The sequence below is a fragment of the Leopardus geoffroyi genome, chromosome B4 (assembly GCF_018350155.1).
Source record: "Leopardus geoffroyi isolate Oge1 chromosome B4, O.geoffroyi_Oge1_pat1.0, whole genome shotgun sequence".
NCBI lineage: Eukaryota > Metazoa > Chordata > Mammalia > Carnivora > Felidae > Leopardus > Leopardus geoffroyi.
The window spans coordinates 78,862,328-78,888,679 of NC_059341.1; the positions used below are offsets into that span (position 1 = coordinate 78,862,328).

General features: G+C 50.6%; 1 protein-coding gene across 7 annotated transcripts; it reads left to right on the forward strand.

Annotated features, from left to right (window-relative positions):
* Positions 1-1,022: 1,022 nt before the first annotated feature.
* On the forward strand, positions 1,023-22,514 carry ANKRD33 (ankyrin repeat domain 33). 7 transcript variants are annotated; one of them, XR_006708882.1, is made up of 7 exons: positions 1,023-1,085; positions 5,872-6,041; positions 18,388-18,640; positions 18,856-18,985; positions 19,171-19,311; positions 20,958-22,197; positions 22,435-22,514. XR_006708882.1 is itself a non-coding variant. In XM_045464031.1 (5 exons), the coding sequence occupies exons 2-5, from the start codon at positions 18,476-18,478 to the stop codon at positions 21,686-21,688; spliced, it is 1,167 nt and encodes a 388-aa protein (XP_045319987.1). In that variant the 5' UTR covers positions 17,880-18,204; positions 18,388-18,475; the 3' UTR covers positions 21,689-22,202. The 7 variants fall into 7 exon arrangements, 1 of the variants encoding a protein (XP_045319987.1); XR_006708881.1 differs by lacking the exon at positions 1,023-1,085 and adding an exon at positions 1,592-1,691; XR_006708883.1 differs by lacking the exons at positions 1,023-1,085; positions 5,872-6,041 and adding an exon at positions 17,879-18,204 and having other exon boundaries at positions 18,388-18,622.
* The last annotated feature ends 3,838 nt before the right edge of the window (positions 22,515-26,352 follow it).

Sequence of the window (26,352 nt, forward strand, 5' to 3'; positions counted from 1 at the left end):
GGGGGCAGTCCCCTGGGTTGTCTGATGGTTGTTGTGATTCCCAAATGTCTCAAGCTGCCTCCCCTCCCTGTAAGTGAGAGCCTCTCCAGCGGCTGGGAGTAGACGGCCTGGCATCCCTGGGGGCTCACCTGTGTGGAGGAATGGGCCCTCAGGTTGGTGGTGGGAATGGTTGGGGGGGGGGGGGCTGTGGCTCAGCCCCTCTGGAAGCGGCTCTTGGGACAAACACAGGTTTGTTAGAGTTGGCAAGGTTGTAGGAGGGGAAGGCAGCAGACATTGTGTGATGTAAGGTGAGGTCTTGTGGCCCTGGCAAGAAGGAGGGAGGCCTCGCTGGGGATCACGTGGGCTTCTGCACTTGGGGGATTATGTAGACCCCTGGGTGTGTGTGAAGATGTGTTCAGGCAAGTGGGTCCCAGCACCCGGGCAGTAGGGTACTCTCCTCTGCCCTGTGAGCACCCCCAATGCCCCCAGAGCTATCATCAGTGCTGGATAAAGAGGCCAGACAATATCCTCACCTCCTGAGGCTGACGTTGCAGAGAAGTCACCAGAGATGGGCTTGAAACCAGCGAGGCTGCTCCCAAGATCTCTTCCCTGGCTTCCTGTCCCTAGCCCACCCTCCCTCTGCCTGCCTCCTCAAGGCTCTCAGCTGCCAAGCACCTTCCATAGGGCCCACTCCCACTGCCCCAGGGACTCCGCCAGGCCAGACACAAGGCCCGATACCCACCCACCCCCATCTCCCCAGAACTAGCAACTCGCCCTCCTTGGAATCACCTGAGAGGTAGGACCTGGGGATCCCGTTTTTACGGACAAGGAGATGGACTCTGAGGGCTCTGAGGCTCGAAGTAACGGACTCAAGCTCCTCCGAGTGGGGAGTGGGTAGTAACTGGGAGGATTTTCAGTCCGGCCCCTGGTGTCTGAGGGCCAAGTTCTGTCTCCAGCCGCCCTGGCTCACCCGCCCGCGGGCTCCAGGCCCCGGCCTTGGGTTCCCCCTCCCCGCCCACAGTCACATCCGTCCTGTTCAGACAGAGATCGATGCGTCAATGTCCCAACGCCGGCCTTAACCACAGACCGGTGCGGACGTCGCGCGTGTGAGTAGAGGCGGGCGGGCCCCCCAGGACCCTTTGGAGTCCCGACCCCGCGAGGGGCAGAACCCGAACGCTGGTTTTCGGTGTCTGGTAAAGCGCTGTGCCTTCAGCTCGGGACCCCTCGGCCCCTCCCCACGAAAGGCTGCGGGCGCGCTCCCCATGCCCACCCCCACCCCGCAGCACTCGCCCCTAGGAGGGTTCGCGAGGCACCCGAAGCCCCCGCCCCTCGGGGGCCGGGCGTCAGAGGGGCGTGCGGTGCGCGCCCCGGCCCCTCCCCCAGGCGGGGGTGGGGGAGGGGAGGGAGCAGATGGCAGCAATTACGGCTCGGACCCTCCCCCGCCCGTAGCCCGAGGCCGGAAGACCGGCTGCGAGCGCTTTCCAGGGCGGGAGGGGCGGCCGCCTCCGCGGCCAGCTAGCCGGCGGGGGGCGGGGCGGGGCGGGGCCGGGGCGCCGGCCCGGGAGGGGACTTCCTTCCCCCGGGGAACCGGCTGGGAGATTCCCTTATGGAAAGCCAAGCCCCACCTTCCCGTTCCCGGCCCCAGAATGCTTGCAGGCCCGTGTCCCGACAAGCCCAGCGCCCGCAGGTCTCAAAGCTCCTAGGATTTTCAGGTTGGGCCAGTGGTCCAGGCTGGGGAGAGGGGAGCTGTAAGGTTGTGCGGGTTGTGATCTAAACGAGGGCCGGGTGGAGAGGTTAAAAGGGGTCTGAAGTCCAAGCCTTGGGTCTTGGCAGGTGCTGCTCTTTCTGGAGGAAGGCAAGGGGCTTTTTCTTACAAAGGGTCCCGATGAGCGGGTCTGGACTGCCCCTGTTTTAGGACTGCTGACTGTAGACAGGGGAGAGAGTAAATGGCTAGAGTAGGCTTCTGGGGCTCTGGGGCAGGGCCAAAGAGAGCTGGAGGACACTCGTGGCTCAGGACAGAGATGACTCTACCAATTGAGCTTCCCTGGTTCTTTCTTCCTGAGTTCCTCGCCCATCGTTCCCCTGTTGTCCAGTCCACTAGCAAATTTTGTCCCTTCTGTCTCTAAGATGTATCTTGGATCAGTCCCAGCTCCCCACCTCCTGTGTCTCAGCCCCTATCACCTCCTTGCACAACTGCAAAGTCTTCTGTCTGCTCTCTTGGACCCTGACCGTCAATTCACACAGCTTCCAGGGGGACGTTAAAAATACCAATCAGAAAAAAAAAAAAAAAAAAAAAAAGCATGTCACTCCCTGTTTAACAACCTTGCGTAGCTTCCCTTGGAGGAAAGCCCTAATTTCTTAACACTGCCCCCTACCTATTCTGACCTCTCCTAGTTCACTCTCCCCTCTGCCCAGATGCCACTCACACTGGCTGCCTTTTTTATTCCTTGAACTTGACAAGCTTTTCCCCACCTCTGGCTTCGGTCTTGCTGTTCCCTTTGCCTGGAACATTCTGCCCAGATCCTTCACAGGGTTGTCAGCTCCCCATCAATCCTGACCACAATGCTACAGCAGCCCCACACCCAACTGCCGGGTGTACTGTGTCACTTAACTGTATCTATTTCTTCAGGACTTAACTGCTTTCTGTAATTATCTTCTTTATTCACTTGGTTTGTGGTTTGTTTCACTTACCAGAATGACAGCAGGTGTCTTTCTTATTCTCTGCTAGCACAATGCCTGGCACAGACCTAGGAGGTGCTGAACGTACTTCACCACGCATTTAAGGAATGCAGGAGTCCCTGGGGAATAAACTGGATACTAATCCATTTGGTCACTTCGAAGGAAGGGGGCCCCTCCCTGGGAGAAGCCAGCGGCAAATCCCTGTATTCACCTATGTTTCACCTAAATGCCTCATAGATTAGGGCAGGCCTGTGGTTTCCAGTATCAGTAAACTTAGCAGCCAAGACTCATTGAGCATTTACGATGTGCCAGGCATTATTCTAAGTGCTTTACATAGCTTAACTAATTTAATTTGTACAACAAAGTAGATACTAATATCCTCAGCAGAGACATACTAGGACACACACAAGAATGTGTGGTCAGTCTGCAAACACATGCATGCGTCATAAGCACTGAGTTGGTTATTATTGTACAACAGATGGGTGAGTTGAGTAAATAAATACACAGGTGCACCCGGGGCATTTAATAAGTGGAGCAGGAAGGCAGAATGGAACAGGAGGACAGAACGTTAGGGAAGGATCAGCATGGGGGGTGGGGGTGGGGGACACACGGCTAGTTTGGGCAAGTGGGTAGAAGAGGAAGTGTAGGGCCACAGCCCAGGCCCGTGCTCTGGATCCCCACAGCACCCAGGAGTATAGCCACAGCCGTGGTGCAGTGGCAAGGGCCTGGGTCCTGGTATTCTGCCCCCCACCAGAGGAGTGATCTTGGGCTACCACTTATCCTCGTGGGGCCACATTAGCAAAAGACTGGGGAAGGCTTACATACTACCTAACTGCCAGAGCCAGCACTGGGATTAAATTTAAAAACGCTCATGAAAGCACTTCATCAGCCACAGAGGGTGGTTGCTGGAAAGGAATAGGACACGGGTGCAGGCTGCCAGCCTGAGAAGCTGGGGGTTGGAGCCATACTTTGGCCCTTCTTGAGTCACAGTCCACTGCTGCGTGCCCCTTCAGGGTGGGCCAGGGTTTACCAGTTGTTGTGTCTTCTGGACTTGCCCTGGTACCGAGTTTGTACTCAGTGGGTTTTCGTTGAGTGAACACGTGTGTTTGTTGAGTGAATGCCCGAGTGAGGGAAGGCCCCGGGGAAGAGTAAGAGAGGAGAATAAATACATGAGTGAAAGGTGGAATAAATGAAGAAGGGACTAGAGATACCTTTTGCCTCGGAGCCTCAGTTTCTTTATCCGTAAAAGACCGTGGTAAGGCGTGGCCCACCCTTCTCTCTGGGCTCTAGTGCGGATCTGATGAGACGTGGCGGGTCCATGGAGGCCACCCTTTGCTGTCGATGCTGAGCTGAAATGACCAGTGCTCCCCTCCCCCACATCCCTGTCCCCCGGAATTTATAGATTCCTCATTGTCCCGCACAAAGGCCCTCTTGGGGAGGAGGCGGGGTGGGTGAGGAGACTGGGGAATTAAAAAGTCAGAGGCTGAGTAACAGCCAGCCACACCCGAGGCCCCATAAATCTTCCTGGGCTCCCTGTGAGATGGACTTGCTTTGCCCTCACCCCGAGTGGCTTGCAGGGCTTCTGCTGCTTGGGATCAGGTCACCCTCACAGCTCTGAAGCATCACCGTCTCCACCGTGGAGGTGTGGAGGGCTGAAGACAAGACCCTGAGAGTGGGGGAGGGGTGGATCCTATTGTTTTATGCCTGTGACGTCAGGAAGTCCTTCCTCCCATCCCGCTCCGCTCCCTTGCTTATCCCTGTAATTCTAGCCCGCTGCTGTTGGGGCTGAGCAGAAAAATGAGCCTTGTGTGGGTATTCGGAGTTCCCTGGTGAAGGGGGGCCCCGGAGGTCCAGACTCCAGGACGGCAGCAGCCTTACCGCCCCCCCCCCCCACTTCCCCTGCCGTCCGGCATCTCACGGAGACGGTAGGAGCCCAGGGTAGAGCTGGCAGATGGTGCAGTGTTAACAGATGACAAGAAAACAGAATTACTCAGCTGCTCTGTCCCTCATGTTCCTGGAAGGGGATGGCCTTCAAACTGGAAAGAGACAATGAAGTCAATTGGGAGGGTTGGCGATGAGAGGGAGGGAGAGAAGCTTTGGGGGCACAGGGAACTGCAAACCAGCACCTGGACGACCTGGCTTGGAATCCCATCTCAGAAAATTACGGGGCGGGGGGGGGGGTGCGGAGAGGGGGGATCTCAAGCAGGCCCACTAACCCGCTCAGTGTCTGTGTTTCTCATCTATAAAATGGGTTGATGAAAAACCCTGCCTTACCTTCTCACTGGCTTTTATGAAGATAATGGGGATTTTTCTCTTTATAAAATGGGCTTTACTGCTTGTGAAGATGTCAAAATATAAGAGGTTACTTATAAACTGTAAGTGCCAGCCCCTTAGTTGTTTGTGAAATCATTTTTTTAAGTTTGTTTATTTTGAGAGACAGCAGGGGACAGACAGAATTCCAAGCAGGCTCCTCACTCTCAGCGCAGAACCCCATGGGGGGCTCGAACCCATGAACCCCAAGATCATGCCCTGAGCTGAAACCAAGAGTCGAATGCTCAACTGACTGAGCCACTCAGGCGCCCCAGTGAAATCATTTTTTTAAGTTTATTTATTTATTTTGAGAGAGAAAGAGTACTTGGGGGGGGGGGGGGAGGAGGGGCAGAGAGAGAGAATCCCAAGCAGGCTCTTCGCTGCGAGAGCCCAACGTGGGGCTTGATCTCACAAACCAAGAGATCATGACTTGAGCCAAAATCAAGAGAGAAATCAAGAGTCAGGCGCTTAACTGACTGACTGAGTCACCCAGGCACCACCCCCCTGTGAAATCATTTTTAAACAACAAAATGGAATAGAGTAGAAAACATCATGTACAATGTTACGTAAAACTTTTGCTTTTAGTTCTGTGGATGTTCATGTGTCCTGGGGCCAGAGGTAGATGTATTTTACTGTGGGTGATGGTCAAAAACGTTTGAAATATTCCAAGTAGAGGAAATTCTTCAGTGGTATCTCCAGAATGGAAAGGTGGATGAAGGGAAACGAACAATAAGAAATGCACCAGGAGAAATATAAATGTAGAATGTGGTGGGCCTTGGGCTATGGCATTCCTGGTGGGGAGACCTGGCTTTGAGTAACTCAGCGTAACTGAGATTGGGGGTGGGGCACTTAGGACCCATCGGAGTGCCCTCTTGGTGGGTAACAAGAATCTCTGTTTTGTAGGATGCCTTGGCTCTGAATCCTGAGGACACTGTCCCTGAATCCTTACTAGGCCATGGCCACTGCTCCCTCAGCATGGCCCTGAGCTGAGCCAGGAAGGGGCTGGTCAGTGAGAACCTTGAACTCCTGTGCTTGGACCCTTCCCCCCAACACATCCACTAAGAGTGCAACAGGTATGATGTAGTGGTTGTCAGGACCCCCTGCCTGAACTTCACCCATGACCCTCATCCCCACCTCCACCCCAGGGGCCATAGTCCAGTGGTGGTGAACTGGTCAGAAGGGACCCTAAATCAATCCCAGACTTCCCTGGCTGGCATTGAGTTATGAGCTGTGGGTTTTGTGATGTAGATATGGTAAGGGAGGAGGGGGCATGACCTATGGCAGGTCACACGGGACCCCCAGAAGGGGCCAGAGCTGGGGTCAGAGGTCATCTCCTCCATTCTCTATCCCACCATGTTGGGTCCTATCCCGTGTCTAGTTCCTAAGCTGGGGTAGGCCATTTCCCTACTGACTACCGGCCCCCACTATACCTGCCACCACGCCTGTAGGGTGGGAATAGGGAGCTTGTGCTGGAAAAAGACCCTGGAAGAAAGCCAGAGGTTGAGATGACAGTACATTTGGTTCCCTCCCAGTGACTGGCCTGTGCTCCAAACTTGACTCGAGAGTTTGCTGAGCTCTTTCTCTATAGATGTGCCACTACACTTTCCCCAAATCTTCCCCTTCCCTTCTGATTGAATTCCACAAGCCAAGACTCCTGCAAACCCCGGCCCAAAGGATTAGATAATTGGAGATATGGCATGATGGTTAGGGACCAGATAGAGACTCAAGCCACTGCTCCAGACAATGTATGTGATCAGGGCTTAAGAGAGTGTTAGAAGGATAGGCGATGGAAAGATCCAGACGATGAGATGAGAAAGATCAAAACGGAAAAGATGGAGAAGAGGTGAAGTCAGGCAGGCAGAAAGGAGATGGACAGACAGAAGGCAGTGAGGAGATCAAGACTGAAGGGAAGGAAGTTGGAGTGGCAAGAAAAGTGTGTGCTAGTGTACCCCCATCAGAAGACCCCAGCAGCTAAGAGATCAGAAGGAAGATAACCTGATAGCCTGTACTGTTCCCTCATGGTTAATCCTCGACACTGCCACACTGAGGCCCTGACTGAAATGTACCTGTAACACCCAGGATGTCATCATATTCTACACATTAACCAGCAACCTCCAGTCCCCCTCTACCACAATCATCCCTAACAGCAAAGACATGCACAAGGAGGGTCAACACCCAGCCTGGGGAACTGGAAAGGGGGTTAGGAAGGGACAAGCATACAGTCCTCCTGAGGACAGAAGCTTGGACAGGGCACCATGGAACAGCTTTGCTGCAGGCAGAAGGTAAAAGAAACCTCACAAACCTTCTGGGTATCCAATCAGGTTGGCTAAAGCTGATCTACAGAAATAAATCCCCTGTCTACCATGCTTTGGGACCCAAAATGGGACCCCGTCTCCCTCCTCCTGTGCACCTGCCCTGCCAAGACCTTGCCCCTACACCCAACCCCAGGACCCTATGCTATAACCTCAACGCTAGGTTGAGGATGTTCCCCTAATTCCTGCCCAGGGCTGCCACCTGCTGGCTGAGAGTGGCCTTGCAGAACAAGGCCCTTGCCGAGGCTGGGGGTGCTCTGTGCTGAACCAGAGGTAGCTTTTCTAGGCTTGGAGGAAAATAATTGGAAAAGCAAAATGTGAAATGAAGTTCCCTTTTACCTAGTTACATGTCCTTGGAGCCTCTCAGCACAGATTAAAGTCTCCTATGCCTTTACAGTCATTGCTGAACAGCACTGGAGGTGGGGAGGGGGAGGCTCTTTAGGCCAGAGGAGAGACTGTTAGGGAACTTGCATTTCCTGAGTGGCTAACACTGTGCTAGATACAGGAGACAAGGACGACCAAGGTGAGGGAAACAGCCAAGAACAAGATTAATGATAACTCGTATGAAGAGCCAAAGTACGTGTCTGACACAAAGCAGGTTTCAGTTAATAGTTATCGAATGAATGAATGAATGAATGAATGGGTGCCGTTTAGAGGCAACACTGAGAAGCGATGAACTCTGTGTACAAGAGAGATTGGGGGGGGGTGCCTGGTTGGCTCAGGCTGTGGAACATGATTCTGGATCTTGGGGGCAGGAGTTCGAGCCCCAGGTTTGGTGTAGAGATTACTTTAAAATATATATACATACATATAGGCAGTTGGGGAGGAAAAGGAGGAAATAATCAGGGAAATCTTTGTGATTCTTTTTCCCCTTTTGTTATGAAGTAATAATGTTTTTTTTTTTAATGTTTATTTATTTTTGAGAGAAAGAGCACAAGCAGGGGAGGGGCAGAGAGCGAGGAAAACACAGAATCTGAAGCAGGCTCCAGGCTCTGAGCTGTCAGCGCACAGCCCAGTGCAGGACTCGAACCCACAAAGTGTGAGATCATGACCGAGCCAAAGTTGGATGCTCAACTGACTGAGCCACCCAGGCGCCCTGAAGTAGTAATTATCTTGGTGGGAGATTCAAACATCATAGAAGTTGAAAAAGGAAAACATGGGGTTTCCTTTCACCTCATTCCTATTCTCCTCCCTCAAATTAACCACTGGCAATGCTCTAAAAAATTTTTTTTCTCAATGTTTATTTATTTTTGAGAGAGGGAGAGAGAAAGAGCGCGAGTGGGGGAGGGGCAGAGAGAGGGGGAGACACAGGATCTTCGCTGTCAGCAGAGCCCCATGGAGCTCACAAACTGTGAGATCACAACCTGAGCCGAAGTCGGAGGCTTAACCGAGTGAGCCTCCCAGGCACCCCGGCGATGCTTTAACACAGGTCATTTACAAGAGTCCTGGGACTTGGCTACATGTTAGAATCACATGGAGAGATTTTATTTTTTATTTCAATTTTTATTTTAATGTTTATTTTTGAGAGAAAGAGAGCACAAGCAGGGAAGAGGCAGAGAGAGGGAGACAGAAGATCCAAAGCAGGTTTCGCACGGACAGCACAGAGGCCGCTTTGGGGCTCGACCTCACAAACCATGAGATCACGACCTGAGCTGAAGCCAGACGCTCAGCTGACTGAGCCACTCAGGCGCCCCTTTTTTATTTTAATTTAAAAATGTATTTATTTATTTTAAGTACTCTCTATACCCAACATGGGACTCAAACTCATAACCCTGAGTCCAAGAGTCACATGTTCTTCCAACTGAGCCACCCAGGCACCCCACATGGGGAGATTTTAGAATCCCATCACCCAAGTTGTGCTCAGACTAATTACCTCAGAATCTCCGGAGTGGGTGCCAGGCATCACTATTTTTTTAATGTTTGTTTGTTTGTTTGTTAATTATTTAATTATTTGTTTTTGAGAGAGAGAGCACAAGTGGGGGAGGTACAGAGAGAGGGGGGGACAGAGGATCCGAGGCAGGCTCTGTGCTGACAGCAGAGAGCCCGATGCCGGGCTGGAACTCACTAACTTCAAGATCACAACCTGAGCCAAAGCTGGACGCTTCACTGACTGAGCCACCCAGGCACCCGCCCCTCATACTATTGTTTTTAAAGTGACTAAGTGAGTACAGGGTACAGCCAATATTTACAACTACTGTTCCAGGCCTCTGTATGCATTTGCATACATGTAAGTAGCCAATCTCACGCACACACACACACACACACACACACACACACACACACTTTTTTTTTTCCTCTTCAATTAACAACATGTCTCAGGGATATTTTCAGAGTAGTCCATATGGATCTAATTATTTTTTAATGGAGGCATACATAATCTCATGTGATATATCTCATATTTTTTCAAGCCCTTCCTCTACTAATGAACATTTTAAGTTAGAAAAATTATTTTTTACAATTAGAAACAATGCTGCAAAGTATATACAGTATATCTTTGTTCACATACGCAAGTACTGTTTTGGAAAGATTTCTAAACGCAAAATTTCTGGGTTCATGTGTATGTACATTTGTTATTTTGAAAGATGCTGTCAAAATGCTTTCCAAAAATACTTCACTAATTTACATTCCCCCCGACAGTGTAAGCACTTAATATTATTAATGTTTAATTTTTGCTAAGCTGTGGACCCAAAGTAATATTTCATTATTGTTTTAATTTGCCTTTTCCTGCTTACTTGTGAGATTTAGCATCTTTACAAATGTTTATTGGCCGTTTGTATTTCTTCTATGAATTAATTACGTCTTTTGCCCATATTCCTATTAGATTGTTTTTTAATTAATTAGGATTAGAGGAAATTTTGTTTCCAATAGCATGACTGCCTAGACTCTGGACTGATATTCCCAAGTAAAACAGCAAAAATGCCAGTTAAGGGCTGCCTGCTGGTGTAGTCAGTTAAGCTCTTGATCTCCGCTTAGGTCATGATCTCAAGGTTCGTGAGTTCGTGTCCCGCATCGGGCTCTGTGCAGGTGGCATGGAGCCTGATTGGGATTCTGTCTTTCCTTCTCTCTGCCCCCTCCCCCGCTTGTGCTCTCTAAATAAATGAATACATAAATAAACAAACAAACAAACTTAAAAATTTATTTTAAAAATGCTAGTTAAAATACAAATACAAGTTATTTTAAAAGCTTAGAAGAGCTGGCCAGATAGCAAGAATTTATTAGGTTAAAATCTAAGGGAAGGCAGGAACCCAGACAAGGAAACAAAACATGGAATCTACTTTAGTCTGAAAATATTTGTTGGGGGCGCCTGGGTGGCTCAGTTGGTTAAGCGGTCCACTTCAGTTGAGGTCATGATCTTGGGGTTCACGAGTGCAAGCCCCATGTCGGGTTCTATGCTGACAGCTTGGAGCCTGGAGCCTGCTTTGGACTCTGTGTCTCCTTCTCTCTCTCTGCCCCTCCCCTGCTCATGCTCTGTCTCTCTCTCTCTCACTGTTGAAAATAAATTAAAAAACATTTTTGAAAATATTTGTTGAATTAGGCAAACTTGAGCTTTAATTTCCAGTCTTTTTCTTTTTTTTAAGTTTTATTTTATTTATGTATGTATTTCTTTATTTTAATGTTTATTTTGGGGAGACAGAGAGACAGAGTGGGGGAGGGGCAGAGAGTGAGGGAGACACAGAATCCGAAGCAAGCTTCAGGCCCTGAGCTGTCAGCACGTAGCCTGATGCGGGGCTCGAACCCATGAAATGTGGGTTCATGACCTGGGCCAAAGTCGGATGCTCAAACGACTGAGTCACCCAGGCACCCCTTAAGTTTTATTTATTCAAGTAATCTCTATACCCAACATGGGGCTTGAACTCACAACCTGGAGATCAAGGGGCTCATGCTCTTTCGACTGAGCCAGCCAGCCACCCCACAATATCCACAGTCTATCTTTGACAGAGCCAAGGTGAGTTTAATGGGAGATTTTCAGAATTTTCCAGCATTGATGAAGGACAATTTACAGATCCAAAAGCAGGATAGATACAACATCTGAAGAAAGATAAACAATAAGAAATTCATGCCTACACGTAAGAGTAAAACTTTATTTAAAAAAATTTTTTTAAGTTTATTTATTTTGAGAGAGAGAGAGAGAGAGAGAGTGCACGTATGCACGCGCTTGAGCTGGAGCGTGAGTCAGGGAGGGGAAGAGAGGGGGGGAGAGAGAGAGAATCCCAAGCAGGCTCCATGCTGTCAGCACAGAGCCCAAGGTGGGCCTCAGACCGCGAACCGTGAGATCATGACCTGAGCCAAAACCAAGAATCGGATGCTTAAGCGACCGAGCCACCCAGGTGCCCCAAGAGTAAAACTTTAGAACACCACAGACAAAGAGAAGATTTTAAAGGCAGCTAGAGCAAAAAGGCAAGCTTTAAAGGAAAGCAAACTTGTTTGCAAGTTTATATGAAAGAATAAAAATCGGTTTTGAAAAAGAAACTTGAACATGGAGAACCCCACTGTCAGGCAGTCAGACAGACCCCAAAGCTAGAGTAATACAATCAAGGTGGCCTTCGCTGAAGAGCAGTCTAAAAAGGTGACGTCAGAAAACTCAAACACAGCATGAAACATTAAAGAGAATTCGCAGTTCGTATACCATAGAGGTGACACTAGACATCAAGGGAGAGAGAACTGTCTCATAGATGGGGTCATCTCACTAACTGGAGAGAAACGAAGCTGGATTGTACATTAGGCTGCTTGTGCTGCCCCAACAATTAGCACAGACTGGATGGCTTAAACAACAGACATGTATCTCCTCACGGTTCTGGAGGCTGGACGTCCAAGACCAAAGTGCCAACAGGGTTGGCTTCTGGTGAGAACCCTCTCCTTGGCTTATATACCATAGATTTCTCACTGTGCCCTCACTTGGCCTTTCCACTATCTCACACGGGACAGGGGCAGTGGGGAGAGAGAAAGAAAGGGACAGAGAGGGGCGCCTGGGGGGCTCAGTCAGTTAAGCATCCAAATTCGGCTCAGGTCATGATCTCATGGTTCGTGAATTCAAGCCCTGCGTAGGGGTCATGTGCTGTCACTGCAGAGCCTGCTTGGGATTCTTTCTCTCTCTCTGCACCCCACCCCCCGCCCCTCTCAAAATTAATTAATTAATTATAAAAAGAAAAAAGGAACAGAGAGAACAGGAGGGACCTTTGGTGTCTCTTCCTTTTCTTGAAAAGACAGCAACCCTATTGGATTTGGACCCCAATCCATGACCTCATTTAATTAAAAAAAATTTTTTTTTACATTTATTTATTTTTCAGAGACAGAGTACAAGCGGGGGAGGGGTAGGGTTCCCCCCCCCCCCATTTAATTTTAAGGATGTCCACAAAGGCCCTGTCTTCAAATACAGTTACATCGAGGGTTAGGGTTTCCACATACGAATTTTAGCGGGCACACAATTCATAACAGATCCCTTCTTCACACTGTATATGAGAATAAATTCAGATGGATTAAAGACTAACTATTAAAAACAAAATAGCAGGCGCACCTGGGTGGCTCAGTCAGTTAAGTGTCCAGCTTTGGCTCAGGTCATGATCTCACGGTTCCTGAGTTCAAGCCCCACGTCGGGCTCTGTGCTGACAGCTCAGAGCCTGGAGTCTGTTTTGGATTCTGGGTCTCCCTCTCTCTCTGCCCCTCCCCTGCTTGTGCTCTGTCACTCTCTCTCTCTCTCTCAAAAATAAATAAACATTAAACATTTTTTAAAATAAATAAATAAATAAATAAACATTAAAAAAATTTTAAAAAAAGATTGCAGGGGCACCTAGGTGGCTCAGTCGGTTGAGCGTCTGACTCTTGGTTTCAGCTCAGGTCATGATCTCAGGGTTATGAGATCATTCTCCAAGTAGGGTGCTCCATGCTGAGCCTGGAACCTGCTTAAGGTTCTCTCTCTCCCGCTCACTCTCTGACCCTCCCCCACTTGTGCCCTCATGCCCACGCACTCTCTCTATCCCCCCAAAACAGGAAAGTAAAAACGAATAAAACTGCAAGATTAATAAAAGAAATGAAGATCTTTGTGATCTTGGAGTGGAAAGTTCTTAAACAAGACCCAACGGCACAAAGCATAAGGAGAAATTTTGATGACTTTCCAAAGATGTGTGTGGTACAGAACTGTATATGGTACAGTCGGGACACTTAAAAACCCATTTGACAGTGGAGGCGTCTGGATGGCTCAGTCGATTGAGTGTCTAACCCTTGATTTGGGCTCAGGTCATGATCCCAGGGTCGTGGGATCCATCCCCTCATTGGGCTCGTGGAGCCTACCTGGGATTGTTTCTCTCCTCTCCCTGCCCTTCCCCCACTCGTTCCCTCTCTTTCTCTCAAAATAAATAAATAAATACACTTAAAAAAGAAACCATTTAAAAATGGGTTTATTATCTAGAATATTAAAAGGAATTCCTGAAACAGCAATAAGAAAAAGATAAGAAAACTCAACAGAGTATCGGACAAAGGCTAGGAACAGGCGGTTTGCAGCAGGGGACACAAGCATGGCTCTCAGGTATTTGGAAAGATGCTCACCTTGTCGATAACCAGAAAAATCCGGTGTAAAATTGTGATACTACCTTCTAGTTCTGTACCATCCGATTGACAAAAATTAGAAGGCTGGATAATTTCGAGCGTGGCCAAGGATGTAGGGAGGCTTTTCTGCATCGCTGGTGGGCACACTTCAGAAATAGGGCGCAATCTGACAATACCTGGTCATTAAGCATATATGTGCCCTGTGACCTAGCAGTCTCAGAGACACTCTCTCACAGGCCTACTAGATGCGTTCCGGGATGTTCATGCAGCGTTATTTGTTTTTTGTTTTTTTTTTTTTTAACCTTTATTTATTTTTGAGACAGAGAGAGACAGAGCATGAACGGGGGAGGGTCAGAGAGAGGGAGACACAGAATCTGAAACAGGCTCCAGGCTCTGAGCTGTCAGCACAGAGCCTGACGCGAGGCTTGAACTCACGGACTGCAAGATCACGACCCCAGCTGAAGTCGGCCGCTTAACCGACTGAGCCACCCAGGTGCCCCATGCAGCGTTATTTGTAGTGGCAGGAAGTTGGAGGCAACTGGGTGTTCAACACTGGAAGAACAGAGAAGTCAAATCTGATGGATGCACACTGTGGAATTACAAACAATTTTTTTAAATGTTTATTTATTTTTGAGAGAGAGAGTGGGAGCGGGGAGGGAACAGAGAATCTGACGCAGGCTCCGCGCTGTCAGCGCAAAGCCCGACGCAGGGCTCAGACCAACAAGCCGTGAGATCATGACCTGAGCTGAAGTCGGACACTCAACGGACTGAGCCACCCAGGCTCCCCACAACGGTGCAATTTTATGCAGCGGGAAGAAGAGGGGAGAAAGACCGAGGTAAAAAGTATGCCCCGTATCTTTTAGCAAGAGAGCAAAGATTTTCCCAGGAGCATCACCCATCAGACCGCTGCTTGTATTTTGCCGGCCAAAACTGTGTTACGTGGTCACATTTAACTAAAAAGTGATTAGAGAGACGGGGGTGAGAGATGGGGATTGTGCCATCTGATGAGTGATGTCTAACACATAATCTACTAGATTTCTTTTAGCTGCTGCATAGAATTCCATGGTGTGCGTTCACCACATTTTACTGTCGTGGCTGGAAGTACACAGCCATCTTGTGACCATGAGGAAAAGTCAAGAGACTCCCAGAGAAGGCCCCTGCCATCATTAGTTTATATCAACACCAACAGCTTATCCCTGAACTTCTTAATCTTGTGTGAAGAATAAACCCCTATTTAGTTAAGCCATTTGTGTCAGTTAGGGCTCAGCCGTAGACAACAGAAATAAATCTGGCTGCTGGCAACATAAAGGGATGGAGAAACACGTTCTAGGTTCAGAAACAACTCCCAGCTTCAACAAGCACATGACCTCTGCCGGTGATCGGGAAGCAGCAGTCACTGCTACAGGAAGCCGATGAATCAGGAAGCTGCTCACCAGAGCCCTACTGCATCTGTCCTGATCTGTGACAGCAAAACAGATGTCCCATGGTATTTAGCTCTGTTCCAAATTTATGTCTTGCACAAGAGCAGAAACTAAATCACAGATTCCTAACGTGAGGGAATCGAGGAAGTGTCGTTTTAGGTTTTTTCCCTTCGGTAGTTCAGGAGAAACTCTAAAAGGGAGTTTGGAATCGATGTTGGTGCCCACGACACCCGGAGGCCAGCTTTTGGTCACTTACAACCCAAGACATTCCTAACTAGCACACAGCACAGAAAGCAAGGAGGGGTGGATCTCAAAGACAGCGTGGGGTGAAAAAAAAGAAACAGAATGAGCTCTGTCACACAGTTCTAAGGTGTTGGTTAAAACATTCATACATCAGCACTACCTTTTTTATTTTTTATTTTACAGAGAGAGAGAGAGGACACGATCGTGGGAGAGGGGCAGAGGGAGAGATGGAGAGAATCCCAAGCAGGCTCCGTGCTCAGCTCAGACACAGGGCTGGGTCCCAGGATCCTGGGATCATGACCTGAGGGGAAATCAAGAGTCTGACACTCAGCTGACTGAGCCACCCAAGCGCCCCAACACTACTTAAAAAAAAAATTTTTTTTAAATGTTTATTTATTTGTGTGTGTGTGAGAGAGAGAGAGAGAGTGCGAGTGGGTTAGGAGCAGAGAGAAAGGGAGACACAGAATCTGAAGCAGGCTCCAGGCTCTGAGCTGTCAGCACAGAGCCTGACGCGGGGCTCGAACTCACGGACCACGAGATCATGACCTGAGCTGAAGTTGGACGCTCAGCCGACTGAGCCACCCAGGCGCCCCCCAACACTACTTTTTAAAAAAAAATTTTTTTTAATGTTTTATTTATTTTTGACAGAGGGAGAGAGACAGAGCATGAGTGGGGGAGGGGCAGAGAGAGAGGGAGACACAGAATCTGAAGCAGGCTCCAGGCTCTGAGCTGTCAGCCCAGAGCCCGATGCGGGGCTCGAACTTGTGAACCATGAGATCGTGACCTGAGCTGAAGTCGGACGCTCAACCGACTGAGCCACCCAGGCGCCCCCCAACACTACTTTTTAAAAAAAATTTGTTTAATGTTTATTTTTGAGAGAGACAGACAGACAGAGCATGAGTGGGGGAGGGGCAGAGAGAGAGGGAGACACAGAATCTGAAGCAGGCTCCAGGCTCTGAGCTGTCAGCCCAGAGCCCGATGCGGGGCTCGAACTTGTGAACCACGAGATCGTGACCTGAGCTGAAGTCGGACGCTCAACCGACTGAGCCACCCAGGCGCCCCCCAACACTACTTTTTAAAAAAAATTTGTTTAATGTTTATTTTTGAGAGAGACAGACAGACAGAGCATGAGTGGGGGAGGGGCAGAGAGAGGGAGACACAGAATCCAAAGCAGGCTCCAGGCTCTGAGCTGTCAGCACAGAGCCCCACACCGGCTCGAGCTCACGAACTGTGAGATCATGACCCAGCCGAAGTCAGACGCTTAACAGACTGAGTCACACAGGAGCCCCCAACACTACTTTTTTCTAATGCAATGTACATTTTCAAGGATATATAAGTACCAGTTGGTAAACGGAAGGATGAGAAGAATCGACTGTAGGCATCAGGGATGAAAAAGAAAAACCAAATAAACTAAAATTTAATTTTTTTTAACATTTATTCATTTTTTGATAGAGAGAGACAGAGCTTGAGTGGGGGAGGGGCAGAGAGAGAGGGAGACACAGAACCCGAAGCAGGCTTCAGGCTCCGCACTGACAGCACGGAGCCCAGCACAGAGCCCCACGCGGGGCTTGAACTCACAGACTGTGAGATCATGGCCTGAGCCAAAGTCGGACGCCCACCAGCCTGAGCTACCCAGGCACCCCTCAAATAAACTAAAATCTAAAAAAAAAATCTTGTACATGCTGATGGTGGGAGTGATATAAACAGAGGAATATGGTTGGCTCAATTTTCTACAACTGAGGTCCAAAACTGACCGATTAAATTTAATATTTAGTATTAGTTTAAAGAATGATTTAATAATTATTGATACATAATTATAACTAATTTCATTCAATTATCTAATATTAATGCAATTTAAATATTTTGTATTTAATTTACCATACCAAAACTAGTCCATGAAACTTACTATGTCATGGTTTCTTTTTTTTTTTTTTTTTTTTTAAGTTTATTTCTTTCCTTTGAGAGAGAGCGAGCAGAGGAGGGGCAAAGAGAGAGAACCCCAAGCAGGCTCCATCCTGTCAGCCTGGAGCTGGAAGGAGGTTGGATCTCACAAACTGTGAGATCATGACCTGAGCCCAAATCACGAGTAGGATGTTTAACTGACTGAGCCACCCAGGAGCCCCCATCATAATTTATGTACTCCTAATTAGGCAATTCTTTATGTTTTAATTTCCCCAGAACCTCAAAAGAATAGGTCCGGGGGACCCCCGGAGCCCCACCTCCCCCAGTCCCAGCCCCTATTCAGGGAGACATCTGCCCTGCACCCTCTCCTTCCAGCACCCCCGCTTGGCGGAAGGGAAAGGGACTTCGGGCTTTCCGGGGTTGGGTGGGGGACACCTCGCGACCCCTCTCCCCCCGCCCCAGCCTCCGAAGGGTGTGCTTTTGGTGCAGGAGGAGCTGGGGGAGGAGCCACCGTGACTCGGGCCCCGCCCACTCGGGGCCGGCTCCAGGGCGGGTCCGGGTCGCTGGGGGAGGAGAGCACCCGCCCCTCCCGACCCCCCATCCCCTACTAACCCAGCTTGATCCAGCTCAGCCCCGGGGTGTTTGCAGCAGCTCGTTCCGTAAGTCCAGCCATCTGTTACCTGCGCTGCTTTCTGGGGACAGAGAGTCCCCGTCGGGCCGGCCCGGAGACCCGGGGAGTATGCTCCCGGGAGTCTGCGGGATGCTGTGAGCCCCTGGCAATGGCTGCCTCCCGGGGAACCTCCACACGCCGACAGGTAAGGTCTTGCGGGAAAGGGAAGACCACCCCTCTCCTTGACTCTCTCTGGGATCCTCCCAGCGAACGCTGCTGCCCTCTTAGGGCCCCGGCCCACAACTTGTCTTCTCACAAGGTGGGTGGGGTGCTGGGACCCCACCCTGGGATACAGGGAGACACTGCTCCCCTCCATTCTGTGTTCTAGATGGCACCCGCGTGAGGCGGAGCGACGGGTCTTCTTGCCCCCCGGGCTGGAAGAGGAAGAGCGGCCGTTGTGCCGGGGAGGGCCGGACATGTCGGAGGCATCGTCCTGCCCTGGCAGCGAGACCCCTGCCCCAGGCTGCAGGCTGGGGGCCTTGTACTGGGCCTGTGTCCGCAATGATCCTGTCCAGCTCCAAGCCGCATTGGATGGTGGGGTCTCCCCGGAGGAGGCCGTCCAGGTGGATGGCAATGGGAGGGTGAGCCACCCCAGGTGCTCCCCAGGGCAGCTGGTGCAACTCTGAGTCCCCAGCACCACTCATTCAGTGCCTGCATCCTTGGGAGGGAGGGAGGGAGCCAGGGTGCGTCTTCCTGGAGGCTGGGACATCTCTGGGAATGGTGTGGATTTAGAGGGCACAGGGGCCCCAAGGAGATCCTAGAAAAGAGAGCAGGAGCTGAGCTGCCCCTCCCCCAGACAGGTCTTATGGTCGCCTGCTACCGCGGTTTTGAGAATGTTGTGGCCTTGCTCAGCCGCTGCCCTTTCCTCGATGTGAACCAGCAGGATAAGGAAGGGGACACAGCCCTCATGCTGGCTGCCCAAGCAGGTGACAGACTGTTGACCTTACCTCCTACCATCCCCCCCCCCCCCCACTTCAGATGGAGCCACAACCCCACACTTTTTGTATAAGGTTCTCCCACCATGGACACTGTTGTGCTTGGTGGAGGGTGTGTTTGGGACGTCATCACTCTCTTTCCGGGACAGCTAAGCTCTGTCCTTGGTGCCTCGCAGGTCATGTGCCTCTGGTGAGTCTCCTGCTCAACTACTACCCAGGCCTGGACCTGGAGCGCCGGGACCAGCGGGGGCTAACGGCACTGATGAAGGCCGCCATTCGGAACCGTTCAGAATGTGTGGCGGCCCTCCTCCTGGCAGGTGTGTGGGGTCTGGACCGGGATTTGTGACCTCCAGTCCCTCCCCAAGCTCTCCAGCTTGATACTAAGTCAGCTGTATAGTCGCAGAGAGAAGTGGAGATGGAGGATCAATCTAGGCCAACTTCCTGGAGGAGGGGAGTGTGCTTGAGCTTCTCACAATCAACAAAGTCTAGCTCTTGGATAGCTCTATTTCCATGGTGAATGTTGGTCTAGGGAGGATAACCTAGACCAGCTGGAAAAACAAGAAAGGCTGCTATCTGGAACCAGACTTGGGTTCTGGTCCGGGCTCTGTCACTAGCTGAGTGACCCGGGACAGATGGCTTCCCTCTCTGGGCCTTACCAGTATAATGAAGGTTTTGGCTTTCTCTGGGATGCCTTCCATCTCTGACAAGGCAGGGTTCCAGGGACACGATGATGTGTAGTGGGGGCATGTGGCTGCGTGGGGTTGTTCTGGAGTGAAGTTCACACTGTTCGTGCGGTCTTGGGCCTTCACTCTTCCTGAGGTGGGGCTGCCCTCTGTGTATCACCCTGGGGGACCCCTGCCTCCAGCTCATCCCTTCCCCAAGCCATCTAACTGTGTCTGGGGTGCGAAAGGAGGAAACTCCACACCCCTCTTTTGTCCCAAGTTGACTGCTCTCCCCCCACCTGGATTCGAGGGGTGTGCTGATGAACAGAAGAATGGGGAGTGGGAACCAGCAGGGCCCCACTCCACCTGCCCAGAAGGTGCAGCTCGGGCCTCCCCCTGTCCTGAGCAACCTGCACACCACCCCTTTATTGGCTCAGGAGATCTCTAGTCTTTTTTTTTTTTTAATTTTTTTTTTTTTACATTTATTTATTTTTGAGACACAGAGAGAGACAGAGCACAAGTGGGGGAGGGGCAGAGAGAGAAAGAGACAAAGAATCCAAAGCAGGATCCGGGCTCTGAGCTGTCAGCACAGAGCCCGATGTGAGGCTCGAACTCACAAACCATGAGATCATGACCTGAGCTGATGTCAGATGCCCAACCGACTGAGCCACCCAGGCGCCCCAGGAGATCTTATTCTATTCCAGGTTCGGAGACCCCCAACAGGTCCCTCTGAAGTCTTTTCCCCTCTCTGGACTTCAGTTTTCTTCCTTAGTCTAAGTTTATTTATTTATTTTGAGAGAGAGACAGGGAGAGAGAGAGAGAGAGAGAGAGCATGAGCAGGGGAGGGGCAGAGAGAGAGAGGGAGAGACAGAATCCCAAGCGGCCTCTGCACTGTCAGCATGGAGCCCCAACTGGGGGCTCGATCCCACGAACCGCAAGATGGCGACCTGAGCCAAAATCAAGAGCCGGACGCTTAACTGACTGAGCCACCCAGGGTCCCTGCATGACCGACGCAGCCACATGCCCCAACTACACATCATCGTGTCTCTGGAACCCTGCCTTGTCAGAGATGGAAGGCATCCCAGAGAAAGCCAACACCTTCATTTTACTGGGAAGTTGGGATCCGGGACTGGTACTGTCCCTAGGCTATAGCCACTGATGGCTCCCGGATTCCAGCTGCGATGGGGTGGGACTCTATGGTTTTTCATCTGACCCCAATCAGGCCTGCTGCTAAAGAGTCTGCCCTTCTGCAACTCGCCAATCCCTGTCCCATCGCACGCCACTCCTGTGCCCCCTCCCAGGTGCTGAGCTGACAGCGGTGGATCCTGTCCGGGGCAAGACGGCCCTAGAGTGGGCAGTGCTGACTGACAGCTTCGACACCGTGCAAAGGATCCGGAAGCTGCTGCGGCGCCCCCAGATAGAGCAGCTCAGCCAGCATTACCAGCCCGAGTGGCCAGCCCTGCCTGGGCTCGTGGCCCAGGCCCAGGCCCAGGCCCAGGCTGCCCCATCTCTTCTAGAGCGACTCCAGGCCACCTTGCGCCTCCCCTTTGCCCAGTTTCCTCAGGAGGGGGGTGTCCTGGACCACCTTGTGACCATCACGACCAGCCTGGCCAGTCCCTTCCTCACCACTGCCTGCCACACCCTGTGCCCTGAGCACCCACCTGCACTGGGCACCCGAAGCAAGTCTGTGCCAGAGCTGCTAGGCACTGCCCCTCCCCCGCCCCCAGATCCCCAGCCCCCCCAGGTAGCCTCTGGCCCCCGGGCCCTCATCCCCTACCAGAGCCCTCAGGGCGTGTTGAGTATGTGCCCTCAGTGGCTACAGCCCAGGGACGATAGCAGCCCCAGGCCCCAAGCCCCCAAGATCCGCCTGTCCAAGGCACCCTCATCGCCCAGACAGCACAAGCCAGAGTCCAGGCCTGGAGAGAATCGAAGGTTGGCCCTTCCTATCTGGAGATATCAGGAGCTCAGGATGGAGAGGAGGAAGCAGGAGGAGGAGGCCAGGCAGGCACAAAGTCAGGGAAAGATGGGCTAGGCCAGGCTGGGAGCAGGTGATCAGGTCCCTCCCTAAGGCTCCTTTGCCCTCTGGAGCCCCTTCTGCTCTCCCATCCAGATCTGTACAAATGATTCTACTCTAATCTACTTAGGAGGTTGTCCACACAGCGCTATTTGCGATACTAAGAGTGGAAACAACCTAAGTGTCCATCAGCAGGGGGCTAGCTAAATTGCTTATGGCTGTGATAAGTATACATCCATATGATGTATTTTATACAGTGGTAAAACGAGTAAGGAAGCTCTTTACGTTCTGATATGAAACTATCTCTAAGAGGTATTAAGTGAAAGTCATCAAGGGGTGGAACAGCATTTATGGCATGCTACTACTCATCCATGTAAAATCTGCACCAAGATAAACTTGACCAATACAAATATATAGGGAGTACCAAGATATATTTAAGTACTTGATGAATGAAGGATCAAAGGAGGAAACGAAAAACCATTACTGACAGTGGAAATACGAATCCCGGAATGAGATTGAAAAGTTAGGTACAGGGGCGCCTGGGTGGCGCAGTCGGTTAAGCGTCCGACTTCAGCTCAGGTCACGATCTCGCGGTCCGTGAGTTCGAGCCCCGCGTCAGGCTCTGGGCTGATGGCTCAGAGCCTGGAGCCTGTTTCCGATTCTGTGTGTCTCTCTCTCTCTGCCCCTCCCCCGTTCATGCTCTGTCTCTCTCTGTCCCAAAAATAAATAAACGTTGAAAAAAAAAAAAAAAAAAGAAAAGTTAGGTACAAAAAAGTTAATTCTTACCCGGCAATAACACCATAACTTTTTTTTTTTCTGCCAGACAAAAATAAATTGCTACTTAGCAGTCTTCTACAGGTTAACCTCTTAACTTCCTATAGAAAATCTGGGCCCTAATCAACAGTAAATACTATGTCAGACAAAATTACTTACCCTGGATGACCCATAGGTGGGGTTATTAGCCAGTGATCTAAAACATCTTGAAAAGGGGCGCCTGGGTGGCTCAGTCGGTTAAGTGTCTGACTTCAGCTCAGGTCATGATATCACGGGTTTGGTTCGTGAGGGCTCTGTGCTGACATCTCAGAGCCTGGAGCCTTCTTTGGATTCTGTGTCTCCCTCTTTCTTTGCCCCTCCCCTGCTCGCTTTCTGTCTCTAAAAAACTAAATAAACGTTAAAAAAAAATGTTTGTTTTGGGGCGCCTGGGTGGCTCAGTCGGTTAAGCGTCTGACTTCAGCTCAGGTCATGATCTCTCAGTCTGTGAGTTCAAGCCCCGCATGGGGCTCTGTGCTGACAGCTCAGAGCCTGGAGCCTGTTTCGGATTCTGTGTCTCCCTCTCTCTCTGACCCTCCCCCGTTCATGCTCTGACTCTCTCTGTCTCAAAAATAAATAAATGTTAAAAAATTTAAGAAAAAATGTTTTAATATCTTGAAAGGCACTTAGTAATTTTTCATGTGTGCCTTATTTAAAATTGTTTTTCATCAGTTAAAAATGTTTTTAATTTTTTATTTGAGAGAGAGAGAGCATGAGTGGGAGAAGGGCAGAGAGAGAGAGAAAGAGAGAGAGAGAATCCCAGCACTCTTAGCACAGAGCCGGGCAGGGGGCACCACCATCCCGCCACCCTAGGATCATGACCTGAGCCAAAATCCAGAGTCGGGCGCTCAACTGACTGAGCCACCTAGGTGCCCCTCAGGTTTTCCTTTTTTTAAAGATTTTCTTTTTAAGTACTCTCCACACCCAACATAGGGCTCAAACTCACAACCCCGAGATCAAGAGTCTCATGCTCCACTGAATGAACCAGCCAGGCACCCCTGGGTATTTTTTCTTCCTCTCTTTCAAGATTCGGAGCCAACCATCTAGTTGTGGAAGCCAGACTCCCTCACTGGAACCTCCCTGGGAAGAAACATGGCAGTTTGCTCAGGAAGATGACTGAACAACTGACCAAGGGTAGAAGGGACACTTGTCACTGAATACCTTTTTGAAACTTTTGACTTTTTAAAAAATGAGCTTTATTTTTTAGAACAGTTTTAGATTTACAGAAGAGTTGTAAAGATGGTACAGAGTTCCCATATACCCCATACTTGGTGACCTCTATGATTCCCATGAATGTAGTACATTTGTTACAATTAATGAACCAATATTAATACATTATGATTACAAACGTCTAAACTTTATTCAGGTTTCCTTAGTTTTTTCCTAATGTCCCTTTTCTGTTCGGAATTCCAGCCAGGAGACCGCATTACATTTAGCTGTCATGTCTCTGCCGACGTCCCTCGACTGTGACACCTTCTCAGATTTTTCTTGTTTCTGATGACCTTGACAATTTTGAGGAGTACTGATCGGGTATTTTGTGGACTGTTCCTGTCATGAGGAGACTGGGGTTATAGGTTTGCAGGAGGAAGACCACAGAGGTGACATGCCATTCTCATTACTTCATGTGAAGGTTATATACCGAGAACATGACTCATCACGGTTGAGGGAACCTCGATCGCCTGACTGAAGTAATATTCGTCAGGTTTCTCCCTGAGATGCTACTCTTTTCTCCCCCTTTCTATACTGTGCTCTTTGGAAGGGAGTCAGTCTATGAAGCCCACACTGAAGGAGCGGGGAGTTAAGGTCCCATCTTCCTGGGGGTGGAGTATCTACATAAATTACTTGGAATTACTCTACCCAGAACGTTTTGACTTTTTAGCCATGTATTACTGAATCTTGGAAAATTAAAAAATAAATCTGCTCTTTGAATAGGGGAGACCACACACACACCGAGGCGACAGCGACCATTAGAGTTAGATAGTGTGTGCTCTCTCCCAGGGGGTTCCGGAGGCGACTACAGGGCACTGGAATGGCTTTAAGGCTAATTTACCATGTCCTGTCCTACCTGTGTGAATAAGGGACTTAAGTTCCCCTGGTCTCCATTTTCTCATCTGCTAATGGGGGGAAGACAGGGTTTTTTTTGAAAGATCCATTACATAATGTGGGTTAAAAGGTGCTGTAAACTGCCAAGTGCCACCAAGACTTGAGGTGCTATGGAAGGGCCCTTCGGGAACCAAGTTTGGCTGAGCTGTGTCTGGGCCTCCGGGAGCTAGAGTTCTTTCCTCCCAATGAAAACAGGGAACGAAACTATCATCTGCAGGTTTGGAACAGCGTGCTAGTTACATGCTTGGGCTTGGGAGCTGGCCTTGGGCAAGTCACTGAACCTCTCCGAGCCTCGAGGCTCTCACGCATCAAGTGGAGGTAATGATAACATGTCACCATGGGGCCGTTGGCAGAACTCACTGAGCTGATGCAGCACTTGGCACTGTCCTGGCCTTAACATCACCATTATCCTATTTAACCTCCACAACCCCCACGTGGGACTCGAACTCATGAACTATGAGATCATGACCTGAGCCGAAATCCAAAGTCGGCTGCTTAACCGACTGAGCCGACCGGCGCCCCTCTCCCTCCCACTTCTAACCAGCCTGAGTTGTACTAGGGCGTGGGGGTGACCACGGCATCTTCAGAACCAGAGAACTAGCCCACTGTCGCTCTCTCTCCCGTCTAGCATGCTGGGGAGCTCGACGAGCGGGCAGCGATCTTCCAGCAGGGGGAGCCTCTCCACCTCGGACACCCACCCTCTATCGATGGCCATCTCGGGGCAGCTGGGAGTCCCGGGCCTGCGCCCTGCCAGTCCTCCTCCCAGGCCATTTCTCTCTAATCCTCTAACTGCTTCTGACAGCTTTTCAGGCTGCCGGGGAGGAAAGAAGCCCACGTGGCTCGCTCTGCCTGTGCTGCCCCGAGTCAACCTCTCCGCTAACATCCCAGCTTCTTCCCACGCCAGCCCAGCTCCCGAGCCTTCCAAATGGAGTCCCTGTCAGCAGAGGCCAAGGAACTCTGAACAAGGTCCCTGGCTGTGCAGAACACGCCCCTGGCAAAAGTGCCCTGCAAAGACCAACACCAGGGCTTGAATCCCGGCCTTGACTCCTACCGTCTCTGTGACCAGGGAGCGCTCCTAGCCTCCGGCTCCTCATTTGTAACAGCGAATGGTGACAATATAGAATCTGTACTTCCCAGGGTTGTCGTGCAGCCTAAACAGGGAGAGGCATGCCAGGCACCGAGAAGGGCCCGGCCAACCATCAGTGCCCGGTAAACAACAGGTTTTGTTACTGTGCCAATTGGCAAGGAGTGAGGCCAAGGGGGGCAGCGCCATGGAGAAGGCCAGCGGACATGTCCTCGGAACCCCATGGCCTCCCCCGTGATTCTAGAATACTACTCTGGCGAGCCCTGAAGTGGAAACACCTGCTCAGCCCAGACAGCCTTCTCAGACCAGCTTCTCAGACCCCCCAGGCCCGGAGTACCCCCAGCCCACTTTTCATCCCCATAGCACTGATGGCTGGATCACCTGTTCCCAGCATGTGCACAGGTCCACCCTTACCCTGCCCGATAGGGGCTCCTACGGAAGGGACTGGAAAGTTGGCTTTCCGGACACACTGGGGTATCAGCCAGGCTTGTGGGGATGCCCTTCCCTCAGTCCTGCATGGACAGAACCTCAGCCCATCTCCCTACTCCCTGGCTCTGTGCCTAGCCCATACAGGCTGAATAAACGTGTGTAGCAATGAACTGCGTTCAGACTCCACCAAGGTCCGGGATGCTTAGAGGGCCCTTTACCGTCTCCTTCCCCCTCTTAGGAGCTGTTCTGGTCCAGG